This window comes from Chelonoidis abingdonii, chromosome 11, assembly GCF_003597395.2.
Source record: "Chelonoidis abingdonii isolate Lonesome George chromosome 11, CheloAbing_2.0, whole genome shotgun sequence".
NCBI lineage: Eukaryota > Metazoa > Chordata > Testudines > Testudinidae > Chelonoidis > Chelonoidis abingdonii.
Genome location: NC_133779.1, coordinates 60,810,013 through 60,837,231, shown reverse-complemented (window position 1 = coordinate 60,837,231; position 27,219 = coordinate 60,810,013). Strand labels below are relative to the sequence as shown.

At 50.9% G+C, this 27,219-nt stretch overlaps 4 protein-coding genes across 8 annotated transcripts in view; all 4 read right to left on the bottom strand.

Moving 5' to 3' along the window:
- LOC116838202 (interferon-inducible GTPase 5-like) overlaps positions 1 to 27,219 on the bottom strand; it is a 190,562-nt gene that overhangs the window by 70,790 nt on the left and 92,553 nt on the right. The gene's annotated exons all lie outside the window — the stretch shown is intronic.
- Positions 4,305 to 9,843, bottom strand: LOC142047544 (interferon-inducible GTPase 5-like). Of its 3 annotated transcripts, none has more exons than XM_075071189.1 (3): positions 9,430 to 9,519; positions 8,005 to 8,084; positions 4,305 to 7,636 (listed from the first exon to the last, which is right to left on the bottom strand). In XM_075071189.1, exon 3 carries the CDS (start codon positions 7,616 to 7,618, stop codon positions 6,431 to 6,433), a length of 1,188 nt encoding a protein of 395 aa, XP_074927290.1. In that variant the 5' UTR covers positions 7,619 to 7,636; positions 8,005 to 8,084; positions 9,430 to 9,519; the 3' UTR covers positions 4,305 to 6,430. The 3 variants fall into 3 exon arrangements, with proteins under 3 accessions (XP_074927290.1, XP_074927289.1, XP_074927288.1); XM_075071188.1 differs by lacking the exon at positions 8,005 to 8,084 and adding an exon at positions 7,882 to 7,988 and having other exon boundaries at positions 9,430 to 9,490; XM_075071187.1 differs by lacking the exon at positions 8,005 to 8,084 and having other exon boundaries at positions 9,430 to 9,843.
- LOC116838200 (CD276 antigen-like) lies at positions 9,954 to 15,469 on the bottom strand. 2 transcript variants are annotated; one of them, XM_032803238.2, is made up of 4 exons: positions 15,063 to 15,469; positions 13,912 to 14,117; positions 11,370 to 11,723; positions 9,954 to 10,426 (listed from the first exon to the last, which is right to left on the bottom strand). In XM_032803238.2, the coding sequence occupies exons 2-4, from the start codon at positions 13,967 to 13,969 to the stop codon at positions 9,954 to 9,956; spliced, it is 885 nt and encodes a 294-aa protein (XP_032659129.2). In that variant the 5' UTR covers positions 13,970 to 14,117; positions 15,063 to 15,469. The 2 variants fall into 2 exon arrangements, with proteins under 2 accessions (XP_032659129.2, XP_032659130.2); XM_032803239.2 differs by having other exon boundaries at positions 15,113 to 15,469.
- Positions 18,975 to 27,219, bottom strand: part of LOC116838201 (uncharacterized) — a 49,249-nt gene continuing 41,004 nt past the window's right edge. For both annotated transcript variants that reach the window (XM_032803241.2, XM_075071186.1), the window contains exons 8-9: positions 23,918 to 24,038; positions 18,975 to 21,465 (exon numbers count right to left, since the gene is read on the bottom strand). In XM_032803241.2, the coding sequence (XP_032659132.1) occupies positions 20,771 to 21,465; positions 23,918 to 24,038 (816 nt within the window). In that variant the 3' untranslated portion in view covers positions 18,975 to 20,770. The remainder of the gene's footprint in view (positions 21,466 to 23,917; positions 24,039 to 27,219) is intronic.

The window sequence follows — 27,219 nt, the reverse complement described above, 5'->3', positions numbered from 1 at the left end:
ACACAGAGGGAGATATGACACAGACCGAACAGTGAGTGAGGGATTCAGACCCATTTCCTAGCGGGGAAACCTACAGCATTAATACACATGGTGATTCTATCAGCAACCTTCTTCTCAAGGTCCCCAGGGGAGCCATTTGGGGGGCAGCAGGGGGTGAATTTCATACCAGCAGCTGGAGCCAGCTCACTTCCCCCTCCTCCCCCCCCCACCCCGCTTATTCTTTGCTCAGCCAAAAGGCAGGCAGAGGTGTATCTGGCAGAGCCAGTAGCAGGGCTGGGAACTTCTACGGCACTTTTTTCATAAAATATCAGGGTCAGAAGGGACTTCAGGAGGTACCTAGTCCAACCCCCTGCTCAAAGCAGGGCCAATCCCCAACTAAATCATCCCAGCCAGGACTTTCTCAAGCCTGACCTTGAAAACCTCTAAGGAAGGAGATTCCACCACCTCCCTAGGGAACCCCTTCCAGTGCTTCACCACCCTCCTAGTGAAATATTTCCTAATATCCAACCTAGACCTCCCCCACTGCAACTTGAGACCATTGCTCCTTGTTCTGTCATCTGTCACCACGGAGAAAACCGAGCCTTCCTCTTTGGAACCCCCTTTCAGGTAGTTGAAAAGCAAGCTATCAAATCCCCCTCACTCTTTCTTCTGCAGACTAAACAATCCAGTTCCCTCAGCCTCTCTCTTGTAAGTCATGTGCTCCAGCCCCCTACTCATTTTTGTTGCCTCTGCTGGACTGTTTCCGGTTTTTCCACCTCTTTCTTGTAGATTCAGATTTCATTCCTGGCACAAAACAGGCTCAGGGAGAGGTCAGAGGAAGAAGCTCTGCTTTAGGTCAGGAGATGCCTGCGCAGATTTCATCATGATCTGCCTCTCCCCTTCCCATGGCGACATGTTACAGATGGCAGGAGCAGCCCCTTGGGACGCCAGTAAAATACACGGACTGCACACAGACAGGGGAGGGGCTTCCACCCCAGGCACATTTCAGGGGTTAAATATCCCCACAGCCAGCCCTGCGTGGAGGGTTTCTGGCCTGCAGGAGCAGCGCTGCAGAATGACCACCTGGAACCTGTCCCTGCTGGGAAAAAAACATAGTGTTTAAATGACAGTTTAAAACTTTCTCATTTTTTCCAACTGCTATTTTGGGGGTGAGGGGGAATGGCAGTGCCCCAACCTGGCCCATTTATTCTGTCATTTAGTCCCACTTCTCTGTGGGATCTTTCCTTTGCTGACTCTGGGGTTTGGGTTCAGGTTCCACAGGTAGGGCCACATGAGCTGTTACACAACAATGGCTTGCCAGTTTAAGAACAGTTCTCCTCCCTTGGTTTTCACACCTCTACTGCTAGAACAGGGCCTCACCCTCCCTGATTGAACTAACCTCGTTCTCTCTAGCTTGCTTGCTAGCATATATATATATACCTGCCCCTGGAAATTTCCACTACATGCATCTAACGAAGTGGGTATTCACCCACGATAGCTCACGCTCCAAAACGTCTGTTAGTCTATAAGGTGCCACAGGATTCTCTGCTGCTTTTACAGATCCAGACTAACACGGCTACCCCTCTGATACTACACACAAATGCTGATTCCTCTGGGAATGCCCTGATCTTATTTAGGGCTAGTCTTCACTAGCAACGTTAAAACGCTGCCACGGCAGAACTTTAACGTGGCTTGTGTGGTCACAGTGCAAGGCTGGGGGAGAGCTCTCCCAGTGCTCTAAAAAACTCACGCCCACGAGGGGTGTAGCTCCCAGTGCTGGGGCATTGTCTACACTGGCGCCTCACACTGCTGAAACTTGCAGCGCTTGGGGGGGGAGTGTTTATTCACACCCCTGAGCGAGAAGATTTCAGTGCGGTAAAGTGCCAGTGTAGACAAGGCCCACATCTCCCCAAGGCTACGCTTTTCCAGGACCTTTTTCCCAGAACAGCTTTTGAGGAGCTGCTGCTCCTTTACATGTGCAGATGCAAGCAGCTGCTGCCCTCATGCAGCCATGGTTTGTGTGTCTGCTGTGCTTGCTGTACATCCTTCTCTTCCAGTGGAAGGTACTCTTAGCTCCTGGGTAGATTCTCTTTAATATTTCTGAGGGTGGCAATGTCTCACAAACTCGAGTACTAGTCAAAATTTCATTGATGTGATGTTTATGCTCTCAGATCCTTCCAGTTTAGTCCTTTGCATTTATCATAACTCCTTGTACAAACCCTTCGGTGCACAGAAACCCAAACCCAATCCAGTTTGTAAGATTTGGCCGCCAAAATTTATTATAGATCCATGCTGCTAACATCCATCATTTAATGACACTGTATATAATGACTTTTAAAGTTTTTTTTGTTTGTTTGTTTGTTTGGAACCTCAGCTACTTTTGAGCCATCATTAATTTCATCCCCTCTCCTCGCCGTTCATTTGTGAATTAACGCACAGTTATTCTCTAATACCACTTGCCCCCTTAACAAACTTTTAAAAGTTCATCTTAACCCCTGTAGTTTAGCATCAACTCATTTATGTTAGTGGTGAAAGATCAAATTACAACCCATAGTCTGAACATTTCTTTCATGATGAATTAGAAAGATCTCCAAAAATATCACGCCAAAAATAATCTAGAGATCATGCAGCCACTGTGCTGGCCCTGTGTTTGATGGAAACCACTTCAAACCAGGGGGTGCTGCACCCCCAGCACCCCTAGTTCAGCACCTATCTTTTTTTTTAAAAAAAAAACCTTATAAAACCCTAGACTACAAAAATGGTTCCAAAACTCTTTTTAAAAGGCTGCGTATCTGACTGAAAATAGTTCTTAGACCAAAATTCCTGGGCAGTGTTTGAAACCCAAACATTGGGGCACCAGGACATTGAAAGTGAAATGAATTAGAAGTAGTAGAACTGTGTTTTTTTCATTGTCTGTACTTAGAGAAATGCAGAAAGTCAAGCACATAAGTGGTTACCAACCACATTCAGTTTTTAAAATTCTTTCATTTGTAGTGGCCTAAATCAATGTTGCCATTATTATCCACCTAGTCAGTCGTGCTTTGTGGCAAAGTGGGTGAATTACAGAAATAGATTGGGTCAGTTTGGGGCTACTTTTAAAGAGACTTTAGTCTATCTATGCATAGAAATCTGTCCCTGCTGTGAAGAAAGATGCATGAACTGCCACCACCATAAATACTGTTTAAATTACACTTAAAACTTTCCATTTTTTCCCGACTCTCTAATTTTGTAGTGAATGGCAGTATCCCTGTGTGGCCATTTATGTTGCAATTTAATTCCACGTGTCTGTGGGAGTCTTTCCCGCCAACAATGGGCTTTTGGTCAGGCCCATAGGCTGTGACACAGAGGAATCGGTGTTTCTGTGAATGCTGGGATTTTACCAAATCTCCCCTGGGGTTGCACTTTTCTAGGACCATTTTCCCAGATACCTTTTGAGGAGCTGCTGCCCCTTGACTGCTCCCCTCAAGCAACCATTTTGCAGCTTTCTGCTGTATCTCGTTCTCGTCCAGCTAGTAAATATTCTGATCTCCTGTTGTATGTACTCCTAAACATTTCTGAGGGTGGCAGAGTCCCACAGACTTGAACATCATCAGAGAATTTCCTGGAGGTGATGTTTACTCTCACCAATCTTGCAGCAACACACTAGAAACCTCCTTCCAACATAAATCCTCTGTATTTATCATAACTCTTTGTAGAAACCCTTCCATGTGTAAGTGGGGGATGGTCCCGCTATTGTGGGGAACTTTCCTGGCTTCTGCGCTACCCCGGTGAAATGGGCTAGCCCAGGGGTCGGCAACCTTTCAGAAGTGCTGTGCCGAGTCTTCATTTATTCACTCTGATTTAAGGTTTCGTGTGCCAGTCATACATTTTAACATTTTTAGGAGGTCTCTGACTATAATAAATATCTAAACTATTGTCTGTAAAGTAAATAAGGTTTTTAAAATGTTTAAGAAGCTTCATTTAAAATTAAATTAAAATGCAGAGCCCCCCGGAGCGGTGGCCAGGACCCAGGCAGTGTGAGCGCCACTGAAAATCAGCTTGCGGGCCGAAGAGTGCCATAGTGTGCCAACTCCTGGGCTAGCAGAAGGATCTGAGTCCTCGCTCCCACTTCCTTTACCCAGAGACCTCCCTGTCCTGGAGGGCTCCCCTCCCACTCTCCTGTCTGGCAGAGTCCTCGTAACCCCAACAAGGCTGGGCCCAGAATTCCTGGGGGGCTCGACCCCCAACCCTGCTGTGGTCACTTAGGGCAGGGGTTAGGGTGTCCCCACGCCAGGGTGCTCTCTCTGCATTGGGCACTTCCCTGACCCACGGATCATTTCATACAATTTAAAGCAATACAGTTTATTTCATTAACAATTAATTTAAAAAAGGAATAAGGAGAAATGGGAAAAGTTCAGGGAAATACATAAACCTGCTCTGTGGCAGGGAACATCACAGTTTTCTGGAATGTCCAGGCACTTCAGTTTGTTCCTTGTAGGTCCCAGGCCCCTTCTCAGGCCCTGGCTGTGCTCCAGGGACGCTGCGGGTCGGACACTTGCTCTGGCGGTGGCCACACACTCTCAGCTCTGGGTGGCAGGGCCCTGCTTCCCAGCATTGCCCCCACCCCGTCAGGGGTACGATCCCCCTGCGGGGCCTCTTGGCTGAGGTGTCTCCCTGTGCTGGGCCCACTGCCCAGGGTCCCCCTTGCTCTCCCCAGCTGCTCACTGCACCCAGCTTTGGACTGCTCCAGCCCCAGCTCCATACTGCCTCAGTGCCGCTGCTTCTGGTGCTCTGCCTCCAGCCCCATGAGCTGCTTCTCTGGCCCCTCTGGCTCTGGTTGCTGCAGCTGTGCTCCCAGCACAGGATCTGCTCTCTCTGAGGTATACTCTGGCTTTGGGGCTGCATTTCTCCCCCGGGGCAGGTCTGTTCTCTTTGGGCTGTTTTTCTGGCCCCCCTGGATCTGGCCAGGCTCTGCTCCCCAGCTCAGCTCAGGCCCCGGCTCTCTCCTTATCTCGACCCGACTCTGTCTGACCCAGGCAACTCCTGGCCTCCTGACTCCCTGATTAGCCTGCCCGCCCTGTCCATCAGGCTGACCTGGAGCATTGGCCTTTCCCCGTTCCCCCTGGGGACTGTCAGTCTCAAGCTCCTGATTTCCCCTTGACCCTTCCCCTTTTGGTACTGGGAGCTAGCAACCAAAACACCCCACTGAGTGTTAGTAAGGGGATAACAGTCCCCTTACACGTGCACATAAACCCAAACCAATCTGAACAATCTGTAAGATTTGGTTGCCAAAATGTTTGTGATAGATCCGTATGCTGCTAACATCCATCATTTTAATTACACTCTAGATAGTGATTCTCTTTAAAGGTGTTAATAAAAAAAATTGTTTAAATAGATTGAGCTACTTTGGGGCTAATTTTTAGGTGACTGTGGACTATTGATGCAGCAGAAAGTCGCCCTTGGAATCATGAGTAAAGTTGACACATGCACACCCCCCCCCACCAAAATCTGTAATAGCACCCCTGAGTCTGGGGGGTGGGGGACATGAGAGGGGACTTGGGACAGAGAACACAAGGGAGCAGAAATTTGCACGCCCCGGCTCTGCCCCCACTGTGAAAATGCATCCCTAGGGCTGCAGGGAAAGCAGCAGTAGCTCCCATGGCAAACCACACAGATGGCTCAGCTGCCAGGCCCAGATTTCTCTTGTCCTGTAGTGCTGCCACTGAGGTGAGATGTCAGGACCTGTGCAGCCCAGCTCCCCAGGAATGCCCTGTCCCAGGAGGCATGGCCTGCTGCTGGAGAACAAGGAAGTGGAGCTGGAAGACTGAGAGAGGAAGTGAGGGATGTGTTTTTTTTTTAGCCCACTAGCCTTGGAGTCAGGAGATGCAGGGTGTTTTTCTGGCCTGCTTGGGGTCTTGCTCTGTGCCTCCATTTTCCCTCCCACCTTTTGTCCCTTTGTAAACTCTTAGGGACAGGAACCATTTCTCGCTGTGTCTGGGCAGTGCCTCGCATGACAGGGCCCTGATCCCAGCTGGGATCTCTAGTGTTGGTGTAACATAAATAGATAACAGGAAAAGAAACAATATAAGAAAGAAAGAACTGTAAGAAGGGAAGTACAACAGGCCAGGTGCTTGGGCTGGGAATACACGAAAGGACTCAGACTGTCAGCCAGCCTCTTTCTCACACACCTACATTCAATCATTTCACTAGTCATCTGTTGACCTGGGCTTATGATGCTAGTTCTTCCAATCTAAGCCCCTCTGGTGTGACAGCCTCAGCCCAGTCCCAGTGTCAAGTGGAAGCTGGTGGAGTTACACGCTGGAGGATTACGCCAGGGGAGCTTCAAAAGGAAGGACCAGAACAGGGACAAGAACGGCAGAATAAGCACATAGTGCTCATGAAGCATGTGCCCTGAACATTTAGATTCTGGTCCTGGAAAGCCTTCCTCGTTTGCGTCATCTCATTAGCTTCGTTAGCGTTCCCTGTTGTCCTGTGGACTTAGCTTCTGTAGGATTCTTTGGGCATCTTCAGCAGCACCGTTGAGGAAGGTTTTCAGCAGGATATACGTGGTAGCCAGTGAAATTCCACCAGCCGCCAAGAGTCCTACAGCTCCTCCAGACAGCATGAATCCTAGCACCCCTAAAGGCCACAGAGACAAAACAGCTCCTATGAATATGCCGCACCCAACCGAGGACAAGAACTGCAAGACCATGTTAATGGTAATTTCCTTGGCCAGCAGGGGCTTCGTAATGGCCTTCAGCTCTTCTGCCGGTTTGCCAAACTGCCTCATGAGAGCCGTGAAGGAGACATCATCCAGGCCGAAGACCAAGCAGTGGTATCTCATGAGTATCAGCAGGATAGTTATGTCAAGAATGGTGGAGACAACGGGTATGTGAATAACCGTGATAAGAGAAGACACAAGAGCTATTTTCCAGATCTGCTTCTGCACGGCTTCCTTTTTCTTCTGCAAGGCTTGTGGAGAGGTGTTGGGCAGGGCCAGTATCAAAGCCCTGTTCTTGTCACCCAGGAGTGCTTTCTCCATGTTCTCTCGCAGGAGGGGAAAATCGTACTTGTCTAACTCAATTGCGGAGAGGAGGAAAACCTCAGGATTGATCATCCCTCCCTCTTCCAGGCATCTGATGCAGTGGTTATGGATATTATGCAGTATTTCCTCCTCATCATAGGTGGTGGGCCGGCTACGTCTTTCAGCATCCAAATCTGCATCCACCTTGGAGCGCACAAAGTAACACATCTTCCCTCTGTTGTGGATCTCCTGGGCCAACTCAGCATGCGTAGGTGTGAATTCCTCTAAACCCATGATGATGAAGAAGTCGTAGCAGACAAATTTCAGTTGCTGGAGATATGCCTTTGGCTGAAAATTTTCTGTCCCACCTATCGGCAGTCTCCAGAAAGTCACGCTCGGGTGTTTGGGATGCTGATAAGCTGTTGGCTCCATCATCATTTCTTCCTCCCCGACTGGGGCAGCATCTTCATCTTCATCAAATAGTCCCCACATGGCCTTAATGAAGGACGATTTCCCACAGCCTCGCTCTCCCATAATGGCGATATCTAACCTGGTGTATTCCAAAGCCCACTGCTGCATTATAGAAATCAATGTAGGTACTATTTGAATTCCATGAGCAGCCCTTGGTTCTCTCATGTCTTTGGCAGTCTGCTCCTGAAAACACACAAACCCAGACCAAATATTGATCATGTATTCTCAAGGGCAACATTTATAATGTAATCAGCTCACAGGAGAATCACAACAGGCTGAAAGCGTATTTGCAACAAGCTGCAGTTAAATTGAACAAAGCCTGGTGGAAAGGGGACCGAGGACAACTTGTCCTTCTTATTCCTCCACCCCCATAGACATCAGATCTTCAAAGATCCCTCACCAGGGCCCGTGAGAAATGGCAACATTACCATAAAGGCGTATGTCCAGCCACCTTTCTGCAAGGGAGGTGTGAGATGCATTTGTAGAGGATCCTTTCTGAGCGTGCATCCCAGATGTTTTGGGGACCCAGGGCAATCTTGGAGAAGACATACCAAAGTTACACCTTCACAACTTTCAAACGGCGGGAGCAATTGTCTTCAGAATTGGCTTGATCTTTAGAGCACCATAGGATCTACCAAACAAGTTAGGTTTGATATGTCTGGCTTCAGGAAGTGTGAGCAGAAACTTTGAGTCAAGTGTCTATGAGCTGGTTACATAGTTTTGCAAAATCAGTTTACAGAGCAGTTTGAAAGTGCAGTAGGAAAATTCTGCCCCTCTTTGTGAGTGGGGGCACCTGTTGCTGAGAACTTTCAGGACCAGGTCCTCAACTGTTGTTCTGGTTGGAAATCTGCCCTAAAAAGGTAGCCGATAGTGGGGGAGGGGGCTGTCTTCTAGTACTAGGGTATGTAAAGGTGGGCTAACTGGCTCTGCGCCACTCACATCTGCATAGTGCTCTGGGAAGAGGTAAACTGGAGGTTGGAAAAGGTCAGGCCAGAGTGCTCGGAACTCAAGCTGAACCTCAGCCGCTGGAGCTGTGCCTATGGGACTGGTGAAAATGGCATAATTTAGAGTAACTGTGAGCTTGGCTACATATGACACTTAATCCAGAATAAAGGCGAATGTGAATTTAAAGCAGACCAGCTAGTCTGGATTAACTCCCTACATGAATGCTTTGCAAGTGGATTGAGCTAGCTCCAAATAAAGCACTCTTTCTCGGAATAAGAGCATCCACACATGGAGTTAATCAAGAATCATTCCCTGCATAGTGGCAGGTCTAAACTACAGGGGAAAGTCGATCTAAGCTACACAATTTGAGTTATGTTAATAGAGTAACTCAAATTGAGGTTGCTTAGATCTACTTACCATGGGGTCCACTCTCCCGTCGACTCCCCGTACTCATCTCGTTCTGATGGAGTACCGGAGTCGAGGGCAGAGTGATTGGCAGTTGATTTAGCAGGTCTTCACTAGACCTGATTAATCAACCCTGGTGGATCGATTGATCGCCGCAGCATCGATCCACCCCGTAGTGTAGACCTGCCCTAGGCAAGCCCTTAATCCACTTTGGACAAAAGAAAAAGGCGCACTCATTCTGGAATAAGAACATCCCCTTATGAAGTTATTCTGGAATAGTTACTCTGCTTTAAATTCACACTTTACCTTATTCTGGATTAACTTTCATGTGTAAACAAGCCCTTAAATAAAGTAAATATTAAATCTCTGCACCAAGAGGCTTTGAGATGTAAGAGAAAGAAAGAAAGAGAAAAAGAAATCATGAGAGTTTTCAAAACCACAATCCTGATTTCTTTTCCCTTTCCAGAGGCCCAGGTTTGCCTGACAAAGGAATAATTTCAAACAGGCAGCACGGACGTGTGAAATCCAAAGAGAAAGACCTAGTGATCCAGCCTCCTCCCCTCGAATCTAATGACCTCAGACACATGTGCAAACAAAGAAGGAAAGCGAAATGTTTGGAGCCGTACCGGGGAGGAATGCGCAGGTGGACTGTGGGTGGGATTGGCCACTCCTAGCCCCATGAAGGCTGATGAGGATGCCTGGAGCAGATGTTTGTTCTCCTCTTCGTCGTCTTTATGGTCAGATACAGTCTGCTGGGACTCACTTTGAGGCAACTTTTTGTTCAGCTGCAGTTTCCACCGGGAAGGATAATACATTCGAAACAGAGCAAATGCTAATATCCCCAGTAACCCCAGTAACCCCAGAACAATCCACCACAGACTGCACAGTGTGGATGGGCTCTGGACAAGCTCAGCATCTGGAAAATGCAAAATAAAACACAATGGGACAGAGCACGAGAGACAGGAAATTCCAATGGGACGTGGGGAGGGAGTTAGAAATGTCACACAGACTCCAGGCCAGCAGCTCTCAGGCATTTCCATAGCGTGGATCACAGCTTCCTAAAGAGAGCATGTGGTGGACACCCTCCCTTCCACAGACCCCACTCCCCTTCCCATTTGCCATCACCAAACCTCACCTCCCACCTCGCTGGTTATTGCCCAGACCCCCCGCTCCCCTGCACACAGCTCCACTCCCTGCCGCGTGGAGCAGTTCCTGGTGGCCCAGCTGCCCGGACCCTGGGATTCGTGCGGTGCCCTGGAAGAGGAGCCTTATCCTTCTCCACGACCACTCTCATCCGCACGGAAAACCTGCCCAGTTGGGGCTTGACGTGGCAGGTGTAGACCCCGTCATCCTCTCGCCGGACGTTCCTGAGTCTCAGGGATGCGTTTCCCTCATGGAGTCTCTCCGGATACAGCTGAGTCCGGCCTCTGTAAGCCTCATCCTGTGTTTCCAGTGGGTCCAGCTCAGAGCAGTAGCTGTGAACCAGGAGATCTGGTCCCTCCTCTTCTTCCTTCTTCCAGGTGATGTTCAGTGGCCGATGGTTTAACTCGGACCGGAACGAGCAATTCAAGATGACGTCCTTCCCTGGCTGAACGATGAGAGGCCTTTTCATTTCACTGTCACCTGAAAGGGAAACAAACATCCAAACAGGAGAGGGGGTTAGGGCCCGAGCCCGGGTCTCTAGAGTCCTGACTTAATTCCCTGCTCAATCACAAAACCCCTGGGTGAACTTGGACAAGTCACTAAATCACCCTGTGCCTCAGTTTCCCCATTTGTACAATGGCAGTAACAGCCCTGTCCTACCAAACAGGGGCCCTGTGAGAAGTACATTAGACTTTGAGAAATGCCTGGATCCTATGGAAATGGAAGGGTGAGAAGTGCTTACAATCAAATCCTAATTTCCCCCCAATTTTTTTCACCTGTTTTTTCTGAAATGTGTTCTGTGTACATAACTTCTACATCTGTGGGGGTTGGTCTGAACTGGCTCATGGCCCCTTAGACTTTCCCTGGTGCCAGCCTTGATCAGTTCCAGAATCTAAGATCTCATTCTAAGAAAATGTCACGCTTTAGCCTTTCTGGTTGTGAAACTTATCCAAAAAAGAGGTGGCATGATTACCGTGTGTAAGCCCTTCATGTGGAGAAAATACCAGGTTCTAATAGGCTCCTTAATGTAGCAGAGACAGGCCGACCACGAACCAATGGCTGCCGGTATCTGCCGAGAGCCTGAAACAATCTCTTTGGGATGCAGGAGCTGCACTGAGTGTTACCCATTTCTCCCCACCATACAAAACCTGCATGGAAAATCATATGGCTAGATGGCGCTTTAAGTTGCACGGGGTGTGAAAGTGCGGCTCTGCAGGGGGAGTTTTCCTTTCCTCGCCTGGGAGGTGACAGGTAGAACAGAAAGCAGACAAGGTCAAGGCCAGACAAGTGTGGCATTTTTGGTGGATACACTCTGTCTTTGCAATGAGGCGCCCATCTGCCCTCCTGGGTGATCGCATGGTACACCAGGCCTGGAGTGACTGTCGCGGATGCTATGACTGGGGTACAGGAAGAGGAATCGTACTTAGCACTATGAGTGAAATCTTCTGGGACCAGCTTCCTAGCTCACAGGTGATGTTGCAAAAGTAGGATCCCTCATCCTGGAGGCGAACGTCGCTGAGTCTCAGGGATGCGTTTCCCTGGGGGAATTCCTGTGGATATAGCTGCGTTCGGCCCCTATAAGCCTTTTCCTGTCCCTCCAGCCAGTTCATCTTCAGATGGAATCTGTGAACCAGGACACTCTGGCCTTGGGCTCCTTCTTTAGTCCAGATGATGCTCAGTCGATGGAAGCTTATCTTAAATTTGGATGGGAAGATGCAGGTCAGGGTGACGTCTTTCCCATACTGAGCTGTGATGGCTGTCTCCTCTCCAGCAATGCCTTAAAGAAAAGCTAAGATCAACATCAGAGTCTTTCGTCCTCCAACCTCCACTATGACCCTCAAATCTTCTTCAGAGTCTCTGCTCACCAGGAGCGAGCCCCCCAGCCTGTAAGTTGGGCTGACATACTTTGAATACTAAGGAGGGAGCAAAGAAATGTTAAACTGCTACTTTACTAGTTGGCCACTATCCTAGTTCTACAGCTTTCCGAAGGCCGGATCTTGTATGTCCACCAAACCTTGTCTTTTGGGGGGTGTAAAGCTAGTTACGCTAATGCTTTTGGGAACCATTTTTTGGCTAATAAATATGCAGAGAAGAAAAGAAATGAAAAGGTGGTATGTTCCAAACTGATTAAAGGATGTACTTTTTCAGGTAACAGTGAGCTTGTGGAACTCCCTGCCACATGATGTCATTGAGCCTAAGTGCTTGACAAGCTCTAAACTGGGATTGGATGGCTAGCTGGATAACAAGGAGATCCAGAGTTAGAGTAGTTAATGCTAACATACATTTTGTAAGTGAAACTGAACCTCACACTTAAACCAATCTCGAGTTTTAGAAGATTAGCATGAGACCTTACAATTCGGGCAGACCATCCATATATATACATATACACACACACACCTCTACTGCAATATAACATGACCCGATATAACACAAATTCGGATATAAGGTGGTAAAGCAGCTCTTGGGGGGTGAGGGGGAGGCTGCGCACCCCAGTGGATCAAAGAAAGTGTGATATAACGCAGTTTCACCTCTAGCGTAGTAAGATTTTTTGGCTCCCGATAACAGCGTTATATTGGGGTAGAGGGGTGGGTGTGTGTGTGTGTGTGTGTGTGTGTGTGTGTGTTTTAAACACACAATTGTACACAGCCAAGATGATTGTGAAGCTTGGTTGAGGTGGTGGAGTCAGAAGGTGAAAGAGGGGGGTATTTCCCAGGAAACCTTACTGTTAAATGATGAACTAGTACTCGGCTGAGCCCTCAAGGGTTAACTGGTTGTTAATGTAGCCTCACACTCCACAAAGTTGTGCAAATGGAGGGAGGAGACACAACAGATGCATGGCAGTGGCTGCAAACATTCCCTGTGGAAAGTGAATGTGATGATGAACCCAGGCTATCCCACTGGAGTGCACCACTCCTTCCACTATCCAAAGTGCCGGGTGATGTGTGTGTGAGAGAGAGACACATGCTGTGTGTGTGTGAGAGAGAGAGAGACCATGTTTGTGTGTGTTTGTGTATGAGAGAGAGAGACAGAGAGGAGACGTACACCGTGTGTGTGTGTGTGAGAGAGAGAGAGAGAGACAGACACTGTATGGGAGAGAGAAAGAAGAAGACACACACTGTAGTGGGGGGAGAGGGAGAGACAGAGACACACACCGTGTGTGTGTGTGAGAGAGAGAGAGAGAGAGAGAGAGATGAGCATTGCCCCTTTAAATACACTGATCTCACTCTAAGGACATTACCCTTTTAAGTAGGTCAGCAAGTTGAGACAGCAACTGCTGCCAGCAGACTCCTTCTGTCCTGAGCCCTGTCCTGTCCCCACCTGCTCTGTGGAGATGGGGTAAGGAGGGGGCAGGAGCAGGGGGACACCCTGACATTAACACCTCTATTTCCCCCCGCCCTGTACAGCAAGCAGGAGTCTCGGGGAGCAGCTCCCAGGCAGAGGGCAGGAGCAGGAGCAGCACATGGCAGTGGGGGGTGGGACACCTGAACTGCCCGCAGTCGATAGCCTGCTGGGCAACGGCTGCACGGGGACCCTGGGGGATCTGATGGGGGGGCTGCCAGCCCACCCTGGTTCCAAGCCCCCACCACTAGCTCCAACAGCTGCTCTTCCGGCAAGCAGGGGACAAAGCAGGAAGCTGCCAAACGACGTTAGACAGGAGCATTGTGCAACTTTAAACGAGCCTGTTCCCTAATTGATCAGCGATGTAACAATGACACCTCGTTAAGCGGGAGGCCGTTCAGTGTGGAGTTACTGTAATAACGCACAGCACTGAGCCCCATGGGGCCTGGGGCCAGGACTGGGATTTGTGTGTGTTACCGTGATCCACCTAATAAACAGCAATCCGAATGGACAGCACTGAGCAGAGTGGGCCCTGGGTTGTGGCAGGGATCTGGGGCACTGAAGTCGTTATCACCAGCGTCCTGACTAATAGATAAGGTACAGGCGAGCAGAGCTGGAATACTTACAGCAGAGAGTCCACAGCACAATCAAGTGAAGTGAGCGAAAAAGACTGACTCTCGCCATGGCGAAGGCAGGACGGTCTCTGAAGGGCTAGGTCCTGCCCCAGGGGATCTGCTGAAGGTCAGGAATGAAGGCGCAGGGTGTGATTCCCCTCTGGCTCACCCCGGTAGCGCTCAGGCCTAACACCGGGCTGGTTCCGATCTCTCATCTCCTATGTGAATTAATTGCCAGGAAAGCAAAGCGGGTGAGAAGTATTTGGCAGGTGCTGTGGAAACGCCTTTAACAAATGCAGACTTGGTTTCTCACTAATGCTCACACCCCTTTCCCTGGGTGTAAATTACATTGAATGCAATTCCATAGCAGGAATCCAGTTCTCTCTGACATCCCATGGGAAAGCGAAATGAAGCACCACCCCTCTAGAGCAGCCGTTCTCACCCTCCCCAGACTACTACTGTTCCCCTTGCAGGAGTCTGATTTGTCTTGTGTACCCCCAAAGTTCACCTCACTTCAAAATGACTCGCTCACAAAATCAGACACAAAAGTACAAGTGTCACAAGCGCAGTGTTCCTGACAAATGTTTCCTTTCTCGTTGTGACCACGTAAGTATAAAATAAATTGATTGGGATGTAAATATTGCACTTGCATCGCCGTGGACAGTCTAGAGAGCAGTGTAAACGTGACATTGTCTGTACGAAATTTCAGTTTGCACTGGCTTCGCTGGTGCTTTTTATGTAGCCGATTGTAAAACCAGGCAAATATCCAGATGAGTTGATGTACCCCTGCGAGACTCCCAGGGGACCTGTACCCCAGTTGAGAACCACTTGGTCTAGAGAAAGGGGATCAGTTTCTATTATAAATACAAAATGAGGGAGGGGTGTTTCTGTGCTGGGAACTGAGCCTTCCCAATCAGACCGGAGAGCCTCCCCCATGGCCACATGCTGCCCGGGGTCCTGCAAAGGGTGGCCTCACCCTGGCTAACTCGATGGCCCGTGTGGAGCGTTGATAGCAGAGCCCAGCTCTGTACCATTATTCATCGGTATGTGGCGTTCAGGACACCTAAAATGGCTGCTAGTCAAGAACTGCTACAGTGCCTCTCTGGCCTTCAAACAACCAGCTGCCGCGAAAACAAGACCCAAAGCCAAGAAAGGCCACTTACCGGCTTTCCTCCTGGGAGCCGTAGGTGCCCCAACTCTGCAAAGAGCTCACAGAATCATCTGTGTTCGGTTTCCCATTGCTCTCGTGGCCTTTCTCCCACCGACGCCGAGCAGGGTGAATAATCTGGAAAGTGAAAGCAACTGACAGGGCTTTATTTCCTGTTTGTCTTTGAAAGCAGCGAGCAAACAGCCCGGTTCCAGCACTGCCAGCTGCCCAGCCAACGAGCCAGGACTTAGATCCCAACCAAGAATCCTGAACATCACAGACAGTGGGAGATTAGGGGCAGGTCTGCGCTAGAAATTGACATCAGCACAACTGCACCCCTGTAGCACATCTGGGGAGACCCTCTAAACCGACGGGAGAGAGCTCGCCCCATAACTCCACCTCTGTGGGAGATGCTAGTTACGTCAGCGGGAGACACTCTCCCATCCACACAGAGCTGTCTACACTGGGGCTGTGTGTGGATTTTTCACACACACACACACACCCCTGAGCAATGCAGTAACTGTGTAGTGTAACCCTGTCAAAAGAGCTGAAGGTGACACTGAGAAATTTCCTAGGAGGATGCTCTGTGACTCTTGCCAGAGGGTTTACGTGTGCCCTGGTGGGGTCCCCTGGCAGAGAGCTGCGCTAGCTTGGCAGGAACTGGTCAGTCTCAAGTTAAGAGGGCTTGTGCACACGCAGTGCTTGGCTAGGAAAGCTTCCAAAGATCCAGAGAGCGCTGCAGGGAGCAGAGTTAGCGATCCAGTACTAACGGGCGCTCTCCCAAGGCACTCAAGGCTGCCCCGATGCCCAAGACAGACACTAGGGGGCGCTGTGCTGCAGGGAGCAGGGTGGGGGGTCTCCCCTGGCAGTCAGGGCTGGTCTCAATAGCCCAGGCTGGCACTAGGGGGCGCTGTGCTGCAGGGGGCAGGCTGGGGGATCTCCCCTGGCAGTCAGGGCTGGTCTCAATACCCCAGGGCAGCACTAGGGGGCGCTGTGCTGCAGGGGGCAGGCTGGGGGGTCTCCCCTGGCAAGTCAGGACTGGCCCAAGCCCCAGTGTTGCACTAGGGGGCGCTGTGCTGCAGGGGGCAGGCTGAGAGGGCCTCCCTGGCAGTCAGGACGGGTGGCCCAGACCCCAGGTTGCACACGAGGGAGCGTCGTGCTGCAGGGGGCAGGCGTGGGGCCCCCCTGGGGGACAGACGGCCCAAGGCCCCAGGTGCACAGGGCTGCGTGGCTGCAGGGGCAGGGGGGTCTCCCCATGGCTACTCAGGGCGGTCCAATGCCGCTGGGCGGTATTAGGGGGCGCTGTGCTGCAGGGGGCAGGGTGGGAGCTCTCCCCAAGCAGTCAGGACTGGCCCTGATGCCCCAGGGCAGCACTAGGGGGCACTGTGCTGCAGGGGGCAGGGTGGGAGCTCTCCCCCGGCAGTCAGGGCTTGTCCCGATGCCCCAGGGCAGCACTAGGGGGCACTGTGCTGCAGGGGGCAGAGTCGGGGCTCTCCTCTGGCAGTCAGGGCTTGTCCCGATGTCTCAGGCTGGCGCTAGGGGGCGCTGTGCTGCAGGGGGCAGGGTGGAAGCTCTGGACTGGCAGTCAGGACTGGCCCCAATGCCCCAGTGTGGCACTAGGGGGCGCTGTGCTGCAGGGGGCAGAGTGAGGGTTCTCCCCAGGCAGTCAGGGCTTGTCCCAATGCCCCAGGGCGGCACTAGGGGGCGTTGTGCTGCAGGGGGCAGGCTGGGGGATCTCGCCTGGCAGTCAGGGCTGGTCTCAATACCCCAGGGCAGCACTAGGGGGCGCTGTGCTGCAGGGGGCAGAGTGGGGGTCTCCCCTGGCAGTCAGGGCTTGTCCCAATGCCCCAGGGCAGCACTAGGGGGCGCAGTGCTGCAGGGGCAGGGTGGGGGTCTCCCCTGGCAGTCAGGACTGGTGCCAATGCCCCAGTGTGGCACTAGGGGGCGCTGTGCTGCAGGGAGCAGGGTGGGGGCTCTCCTCTGGCAGTCAGGGCTGGTCTCAGTACCCCAGGCTGGCTCTAGGGGGCACTGTGCTGCAGGGGGCAGGGTGGGGGTCTCCCCTGGCAGTCAGGACTGGTGCCAATGCCCCAGGGCAGCACTAGGGGGCACTGTGCTGCAGGGGGCAGAGTCGGGGCTCTCCTCTGGCAGTCAGGGCTTGTCCCGATGTCTCAGACTGGCGCTAGGAGGCGCTGTGCTGCAGGGGGCAGAGTGGGAGCTCTCCCCTGGTTGGCAGGGCTGGCCCCGATGCCCTAGTGGGGTGGTAGGGGTAACTGATCTCCTTTCTGTGGTGTTTCCATAGAATCATGGCCATATCGGGGTGGATGGGATCATCACGTCCAGCTCCCTGCACCCAGACCAGTCCTGCCAGGAGTTCGTCCAGCCCCAGCGAGGCTAGATGGCCTTGCTAGATGTGTCATTCGTGGGTCACGGTGAGTGGCCAGGGAACTGTCACTCTTAGCTGACCAGTTGAACACGTCTGTGCCTCCCAGCTTCTTGCCATGGCTTCAGCTCTCTCTGGAGTAAGGGCTGATGGGGGCAGTCCCCTAGGTCTGGGGGGCTGACGGTGATACACTCATAAACTCCCTCCCGAGGGGTCACTGTTTCATAACCCCAAGACGTGCGATTTCACCCTGGGCCATTAGCTGCTGATTACAGGTGTCTGGGTGCATTTGGGGTGTTGATCCTGAGCTGCCTCTCTGAAATGCAGAAGAGAAGGGTGCCTGTTGGGCTAAACCTGGAGGGGGATGCCTGGGCCTCACATCATTTATTTATTAGGCGCATTATGGTAGCACCCAGGAACCCCAGGCATGGCCCACGGCATGACCCCCATTGTGCAAGGTGCTGTACATAATTATTGCTATATATTAGGTGTATTGCAGTAGCACCCAGGCACCCCGGTGCTGGGCCTGGACCCCACTGCGCCAGGTGCTGGACGGACACAGAACAAAGCCAGTCCTTGCCCCAAAGACCCTCCAGTCTAAGAGAAGAGATGCCAGCTGGACGGAAAGGGGACGGAAAGGAAATCCCAAGCCAGTATAGCCCAGCAGGGTGTTTACAGGGAGATCTCCCCAAGCGTGAAGGAGAGCGGCGGGGGGGTGGTCACTGAGGAGCTTGTCTGGAAATGTACCCAGTGGGCGATGGCATGAGAGATGAAAGGTCGGGTGGTGATTGGCCACGAAGGCCCATCAGAGCAAAGAGAAGCAGCTGACGTTTGAGGAGATGGAGAAGCAGGGGCCAGTGCAGGGCTGCAAAGCAAAGAGACGAGTGATGCAGGCGAAGCAGTGGGCTCGGGGAGCAATCGCTGCAGCAGCTTTCTGAATGCCAGGCTGGGCAGGGATGGTGCTTGTAGCCTCTTTTTGCCAGAAGCTGGGAATGGGCAACAGGGGATGGATCACTTGATGATTCCCTGCTCTGTTCATTCCCTCTGGGGCACCTGGCACTTCCCACTGACAGAGGACAGGATACTGGGCTAAACGGACTTTTGTTCTGACCCAGTCTGGCCATTGTTATATTCTTATGCATCTGAGCCGGGCAGGATTGCATTTGTCAAGGCTGGAGAAGGGGATGTCACAGCAATCGAGGTGTGAACCAGGAGGAGTTTTAGCTCCATGTATGGGAAAGGCCATTTCTAGGGCCTTTATTTTGCGGAGTTTGTTACTTTCATTTCTCAGGGTTTATTTTTAGCAATTTTGCAGTTCTGTGCAGAGGTCCAAAAATTGGACTTTGATTTTGTATATACTCCAAAGAGCAATGTCTGTTATATGCGGTGCTCATTACAATAGTATACACTTAGGCTTGGCAGAATTCAACTAATAATATTAATGTTTATTTTTAAGCCTTTTGTTCAATTTGTATCTATTTGAATTTTCACAGCTGCCGGAAAGTATGAAGGGGGATCAGATATTAAGTGTTTAATGACAGTAGATGCTGAGATTCAAAAAGCGAAAGCTTTATAACGATAAAAACACAGACTGTCAACATCCCATGTCAAACTACACCAAGTAAAGAGTCTTAAAACAAGCTCTGATAAGTTCTCAAGCAGTGTTTCTCTGACTCTGCCGGTCTGTACATTTCAGTCATTATCAACGGAAGTATTTTTATCTCGTTTGTGGGTGTCCAGTGAAATTGATGCTCACCGACATTTACCAGTAAAAACGAATCCTTCCACGCCTGTAACGAACAATCTCTCTTTGTAACATTTCCTGGTGCGCGTTCACTGTAGTACTGTTTCAAACAGCACGATGGCAAAGAACACGAGCGAACCTCGTGCACACCAGAAGCGCCTACACAGAGAAACTAATGCGCCGCATGATAGGGTGGTTTAGAAACCACACCCCTGCAGTCAGCGTTACCGCTCGGTGTAGACACAAGTAAACGTTTCTGGTGTTCTGGCGGGGTGTGCTGGATAAATACCATTTTGGTTTTGTATCAGTTCAAAGAGCACAGAGATTGTCTTGCTTCACCCATGTAGTTGTTATTGCTCAATATGCTACACAATCTGTCCCAGCTTGTATTTAGATGTGATATTCTGATGCCTTTCCCAAACCTGAAGACGCACTTTGTGTAGATCTCAACCTGGTCTGTCTCCCCAGCAGAAGCAGGTTCAATAAAAGGTATTCCCTCCCCCGCCTTGTCTCTGATATCCTGGAACCAGCACGGCTACAACAAAGCTACAAACAACACCATTGTGCTGTCATTTTCTAAGATGGCTCTGGCTATTCTCATTAGCTGTACAAATGGACAATTCTTTTGAATCTTGTTAAACTCTTCGCCTTAATAGAATCATAGAATATCAGGGTTGGAAGGGACCTCAGGAGATATCTAGTCCAACCCCCAAACATCATGGAGTGGTGAAGTTCCCTGTAATTTTTTCATGTCCATGTGTGCAATGACTTTTCTTACGTGCACCACTATGATACATCACCTCCATACTGGTGCACATAACAAAAGTTACTCCACACATGGAGACTGTATGGTGGGGCTGGGGCTGAGGGGTTGGGGTTCGGCCAGAAGGCCTCAGGGCTGGGGCAGAGGGTTTGGGTGCAGGAGGGTGAGGGCTCCAGCTGGGGGTGCAGGCTCTGGGGTGTGGAATGAGGGGTTCAGGGTGCAGGAAGGGGCTCAGGGATGGGGCAATGGCTTGGGGTCTGGGGTGAGGGCTCTGGCTGGGGGTGTGGGCTCTGGGGTGGGGCTGAGGATGAAGGGAGGGCACTGCTCCCCCGGCTGCAGCAGCTCCAGTTTCGGGCTGGCGGGCAGAGGTGCCTCTCCCCCAGCCACGGAAGCTCTGGGTTGGGGCCAGCTGGTAGAGGCTCCTCTTCCCAGGCCGCCACAGCTTTGGGGCTTGGGAAGAGGCATCTCTCCCCACCACAGCCCTGAGCCCCTGCGCGGGGCTTAATAGGTAGCTGTGTGGCTGTGTGGCCGCGCAGCTTAGCGGGAACTTAGGTGAGTTCCACACGCTGTGTGAAAAAGGAGCTCCTTTTCTCGTGTTTGAATTTCCCAACCTTTAATTTTATTAAATGCCCCCTTGCTCTTGTGTTAGGGGATGGAGAAGACAGAAGCTCCAGATCTCACTTCTCTGTCCCAGGGGCCCCGAAAAAGTCTCATGGGGGCCCCTGCGGCGCCCGGGGCAAATTGCCCCACTTGTCCCCCCCACCACCCTGGGTGGCCCTGGTTTCTGACTCTGCATGGCTGCTTTTTCCTTGTGCAAGATTTTTGGGGAACAAGAGCTCAGCCAGCCAAACGACTCCCAAATTCTTGCTGTAATATTTCCTCTAGGAGAGGGAAGTCGTGTCGACCATATTCAAAGCTAGACAGGAGAAAAACCTGTGGGGAGGTCAGCCCTTCTCTCTGCAAGTCTTTCACGCAGGCGTCTCTGATTTGCTGCAGAATTCGCTCTTCGTTATAGGTAGAAGGCCGATTCCTCCGGGCAGCAAGCAACTCCCTGTCGACCTTGGAGCGCACAAAATAAACCTTCTTCCCTGCTTGCTGGATCTTCCGGGCCAGCCTGGCATGGGTGGCTGTGAAGTGATGGGAGGAGAAGATGAGGAACACATCGTATTGGCTCAAACTGAAGAAATCGAGGTCCATGTCTGATTGACATGTCATCGACCCAAACCCCGGAAGGTCCCATATTGTAACATTGGGCTGTTTGGGAAGCTGGTAAGACGTCGGTACCATGGTTGTTTCCACTACCCCGGTTTTAGCAGCACCTTCCTCTTCATCGCCCAGGCCTCTAATAGCATTGACAAAGGATGATTTCCCAGCGCCCGTCTTCCCCAGGAGAGCGACGCTTCGCATGGTGTTTTGTGATGACCCACCATGCTCCCGCCATGCAGAATCTGCTTCAGAAAAGCCACTCGCATCAGAAGTAAATGTGTAGATCCAGGAATCGGCGCTATCCCCGTGAGAGCTCAGCTGCTGGCCTTTGAAAAGGAAAAGAAACATTTCAATTAGAATCTGTACCTGCCCCTACCTGAAGCTGTTGGCTTGTTCTCCAGAATCGCGGTGTGATGGGGTAGACTAGGCCCTGAGCCCCCTGCTGGAGGGACCCCTGCTGGGTCCTGCCACACTCTGCCAGAAAAATGAGCAGTAGAGAGGTCCTCCAAGCAGGCTAGAGTGGCTGCAGGGGCAGCAGCCAATCAGGGGCCAGAAGGGCCATATAAAAGGAGCTGCAGAGCAGAGCAGCCAGCAGTTGCTGTGTGGAGCTCAAGGAGCGAAGACTGGTTGGCTGGCAGAGTAGCAGTTCTGTGGGCAGCTCAGTGTGGAGAGCTCACGGCAAGCAGGACAGAGCCCTGAGGTGAGGGCGAAGATGGCACAGGGCTGCGGGGAAGCGGCCCAAGGAATTAAAGCAGCTGTGGGACTAAAATGAATTGACACAGCAGACAGCTGCTAGCTACAGAGTAGTGAGCGAGCCTGGATCCCCCACAATCCCCATTAGCCACTGTGGGGGAAAGGCCTGGACTTTGAGATGCCCCAGAAGGGGAACTGAGCTGTGGTGACCCAGCTGAAGCCAGAAGGGCCCTGAGAGGGTGAAGGCATTGCCTCCAGGGAAGGATCCCCGAGGCACCGCTCTACTGCAGAGCGGGAAACAAACTGAGAGACACTACAGAGGGCCCCAAGAGAGACCCCCTGTTGGACTTGTATCCCAGAAGGGATTTGTTTTATTTGTCACACACAGAGCATGTGTGACTCGGCCAGAGGGCTGAGTCACTGAAGAGCCACCAAAAACAAAGAGTACAGGCACTCAGCCAGGGGGCACTCACGAGGGGTGAGTGCATCCTGTTACATGCAACTTTCCTTTTCTTTTTTTAACGTAACTCTCTGTTACGCTTGTGAAAACACCCTAAAAATAATGAGCCAAGGGTAATGGATGGAGAGAGAAGTCTACAGACAGCCTGGGAGAACAGATGTCAGAGAAGGGACTCCTCTGGTGTAACTGATAGAGCAACTCCTGCCTGAGTTTGCAGAGAGCCTGAGACCATTGCTGGGATAGCAGGGGGCTGTGAGTCGGGATCGAGGAGCACCAGCAGAGCTGTGAAGGGAGCCCAGGGCTAGAGTAGCAGGGGGCTGTGGGTCAGGACTGAGGGTCACTGGCAGAGCTGTGAGGGTGGGGAACACAGGGCTGGAGTGGCAGGGGGGGGCTGCAGGTCAGGACTGAGCTGTGTCTCTGCCTTTTTTAGTGTCTCCTTCCCTTGCCTTCTGCACACACAAGTTTGATTTACACATGGAAGTGACATTTTCCTATAGATCACTCTCCATCCACAGCCCAGGGTGGCTGGGAGCCAGGAGACAGCATGTGTGTAGGGGGGGCAGGGAGGGCAGCTGGAATATGCAGAGGAGGATTTCCCTTCGCAGCCACTAACAGACCCACTTGATGCTTTTATCTCAGCTCCAGGCTCTGTGGGGAAAGCTAATTTCAGCCTTCTGAGCTCCCCTGGGGCTGCCTGCCTGGGCTGAGGCATTTGCTCCCAGCTGCAGTGCCGAGGTACTCCGAGGACAAGAAATTTACTAAGGGATCCAAGTCCAGAACCTGGTCTTCCGGTGTCTCCTGCCTGTTCAGCTGGATGTGATGGTCGGGAATCAGGGCCTGTAGCAGAGCTGGTCTCTGAGCACAGCCACCCTGGAGTAGGGTGCCTACAATTGGCCACCCCACCTGATTAGCTGGAAGTCTCAGCAGACCAGCTCCAAAGAAGCAGCAGTTTGTGGGCTGCTAAGCACCGAGCCTTTAAGCTCTTTTTTAGCAGATTATGCAACCAGGAACCAATCACCCTCTCTGGTGGCAAATTTTAAAAAAGCAGCAGCAACACGCTGCTTAAAGAAATGACTAAGCAATTACATGCACAGTGAAGCCAATTTACCTTTGTTAGGAGCGGCACCTGCTTGTTCCTAGCCCTGCTCCAGCCTGGCTTCTCTCCAGGGAACCTGGCTCCACCCGCAGCCCCAGTTCCTGATTTCAGATGGGGAGTAACGCACAAGCAAACCTGCCCCAGAACTTGTATTAGAGTCCAAATGCAGAGCGGGGGCCTCCTGTAGCACTGGACACTGCCACACCCTGACCGAAATCAGTGCTGCACGGTGCTGGGCACAGCTTGGAGCCCAATCAAGATCCAGGGGCCCGGGGTGCTGGGCACTGCACAAACCCAGTGGGAGACATTCCCCTGCCCCTAAGAGCGCCCAATCTATTTAACATCTTCATTCTGATCTGGAAGAAGGAAGCAGCTTGTGAGTTACACACCTAGATATGAAATTGGGAAACACGTGTGAGAAATAAGCACAGAGAGTTAAGAACTAATGACAGGTCTAGGAAATAAACATGCCTAACTCAATCTTTTGAATTAGTTTTCCTCCTTCTGCTGCTTACAAGTGGGACTTTACCTTTTTCGCTAGGCTTCTGGGCAATATTTCTGGGAACCTTTTCCCTTGCAGGAGACTTTCCATGGGAGAAACTCAGCTCTTCAAGCTTCTCCCATGTGTGTCTTTCGTTCCAGGCTGGCATCTAGAAAAGATTCACATGGGAGTGAATAAAAAGGGTGCATTTACCCTGCAATCGGCACAACTCTGATTGCACTAGCTTGTTAAAAAGAGCGGCGTGGCTGCAGGGTACAGGCGGCGGCTGGAGCTAGCTGCCCCAGGACCTGTCTAGGATGTCGGACGAGATTGTACCGGGGCGCCACTGCTTGTGTCTCCGTGGCCCTGCTGCTAGGGGCTGGCTGGATCGGAGCTGGCATGTGCACCTCTGCCCACGCTGGGAATGACACGTCCCAGCTGCAGTGTGGACGAAACCTCTGCTGGGCTAACAGGAGTGAAGGTAGGAAAGGCATAAAACCATATCCTCCACCACAGTGGTCCCCAATATTTTCCTCTGGGGGGCGCCAGCCGAAGGACCACTGCGGCGGCGGAGCACCCGCCGAAATGCCGCCGAATTTCGATGACATCACTTGTCGACGGCAAGCAGCGTCATTGAGAGGAGACGCCTCTCAATGACATCACTTGTTAGCGACAAGGTCGTCATCGAGAGGCATCCCCGCCAAAATGCCACTGAAATTCGGCAGCATTTCAGCAGGTGCTCTCCTGGGATCCAGGACGCGGGCGCACTAGGATGCCCCTGTGGCCGCCGCGTTGGGGACCCCTGCTCCACCAGACGGCCTTGGCAAAATCCTTGGGGCAGGTGAGCGAGGCAAGGCTGGGAAGCCATAAGCTGAAGCAAGATCCTGGTGCCCCGTTTCTCAGCAGGAAGGGAAGCAGGACACCCCTTTTCTCCTCCTTTGGCTGCAGGTTGCTTCTGGCTGCGCTGGGGAGGCCTCGTCCAACAGGCTGGTGTTTCCTGTGTGCGTTACGGTGTCGGCACGGACTGGGTAGGGCCGGTAAGAACTAATGTGGCTGGTTCTTCACGCCAGCCCCCACCCCTCTGACTCCCTGTTCCCCTCGACACCCCTGTTTCCTCCCCCCATCCCTTCCCTGGTGATAACGAAACACACCTCATTTGCGGCCATCCCATCGCTCACTCCACCTATGCGTTCTCCCCCTTCCCCGACCATGTCTGTCTGGCCTATTTAGACAATCGTCTTTCATTGTTTCCTTGCCCTCCCCCGTCCGTCTGGCTGTCTCCAGCTGGTGTCTCTTGTACATGGACTAGAAGCTCTTCGCGGCAGGGACTCTCTTTGCTGTGTGTTTGTGCAGCCCCTGGCACACTGGGGTTCAGGGTCGGGATGAGGTGCCTGGGCACTACTGTGATATGCCTAATAAAGGGCACTAATAATGTACAGCACCCAGCGCAATGAGGCCCTACACCAGGATATGGGCACGTGGGTGCTACCGTAATACACCTAATAAAGGGCACTAATAATGTACCTAGTGGGTTTTTCCCCCTTCCCTCCCCTCCACTTTTTGGCATTGGATAAAGGCAGGGAAACGTTTTTCAGCTAGAAGCCCCGTCGGCCCAGTGGCTAATCTGCTACCGATCTTGACAGATCGAAAGGAATGGATCACAGAACTGAAAACGAGTGGCTGTTTAGATGCAAGTGGTCATGACTTGATCACATTTGTCATGTGCAATCAGAATAAAGTCCCAACCACTCATATAGATACAGGATGTTTTAACAAGGCCAGTTTCTGAAAACAATTATGTATCGTCTGGGAGAAAGAATGTAAAGAGAAAATGGTGAATGATAATTGGGAATTGTTTAAGAACATTTTACATGATACCCAGAAAACCACAATCCCAGAGGAGAAAGAAACAGCCTGCCTAGAGAGGAAGTGAAAACAGCTTCAAACAATAATATGTAATAATTGGAAGAAATGGGAAGTTGATAGCAATGAATATAAATTAGAAGTACATCAGAAGCAGGAAGCCTGCTAAACAACCAGTGGGGCCTCTGGACGATCGCGATACAAAAGGAGGCTTAAAGATGATAAAGTCATTGTGGAGAAACTAAATAAATTCTTTGCTTCATTCTTCACAGCTGAGGATGTTAGGGAGATTCCCAAACCTGAGCCGTCTTTTGTAGGTGACAAATCTGAGGAATTGTCACAGATTGAAGTGTCATTAGAGGAGTTTTTGGAATTAACTGATAAACTTAACAGTAACAAGTCACCGGTACCAGATGGCATTCACCCAAGAGCTCTGAAAGAACTCAAATGTGAAATTGCAGAACTATTTAACTAAGGCTTGTAACCTGTCCTTTAAATCAATTTCTGTACCCAATGACTGGAAGATAGCTAATGTAACATCAATATTTAAAAAGGGCTCTAGAGATGATCCTAGGAATTACAGACCAGTAAATCTAACATCAGTACCGGGCAAATTAGTTGAAACAATAGTAAAGAATAAAATTGTCAGACACATAGAAGAACATAAATTGTTGGGCAAAAGTCAACATGGTTTCTGTAAAGGGAAATCATGTCTTACTAATCTATTAGAGTTCTTTGAAGGGGTCAACAAACGTCACAACGTGGACAAAGGGGGATCCAGTGGAACATAGTGATTTAGAGATTCCAGAAACGCCTTTGACAAGGTCACGCACCAAAAGGCTCTTATGTAAATTAGTTGTCACAATGGGGTAAGAGGGAAGACCCTTTCATGGATTGAGAAACTGGTAAAAGGACCAGGGAACAAAGAGTAGGGATTAATGGTAAATATCTCGAATGAAGAGGGATTACTAGTGTGTTCCCAAGGGTCAGTCCTAGGACCAAATCCTAGTCAACTATTCATAAATGAGCGGAGGAAGGGGTAAACAAGTGAGGTGGCAAAATTGTACATGAGACCTAAACACTCAAGATAGTTAAGACCAAAGCAGGCTGTGAAGAACTTCAAAAGATCTCACAGAACTAAAGTGATTGGCAACAAAATGGCAAATGAAATTAAGTGGCAAATGTAAAGCAATGCACATTGGAAAAAACCCCAACTCATACATACAATAATATGGGGGCTAAACACACACGAACGAGTCAGGAAACAGATCTTGGAGTCCATCGCGGACAGTTCTCTGAAAACATCCAGCAGTGTGGCAGTGGCTAGTCAGAAAAGTAAACAGGATGTTAGGAATGTTAAAAAGAGGGATACGAATTAAATGGAGATATCTTATGCTGCCCTATATAAATTGATGGTATGCTCATTATCTTGAAATACTATGTACAGATGTCGTCTCCTCTTCTCAAAAAAGAATAGTACTGGCACT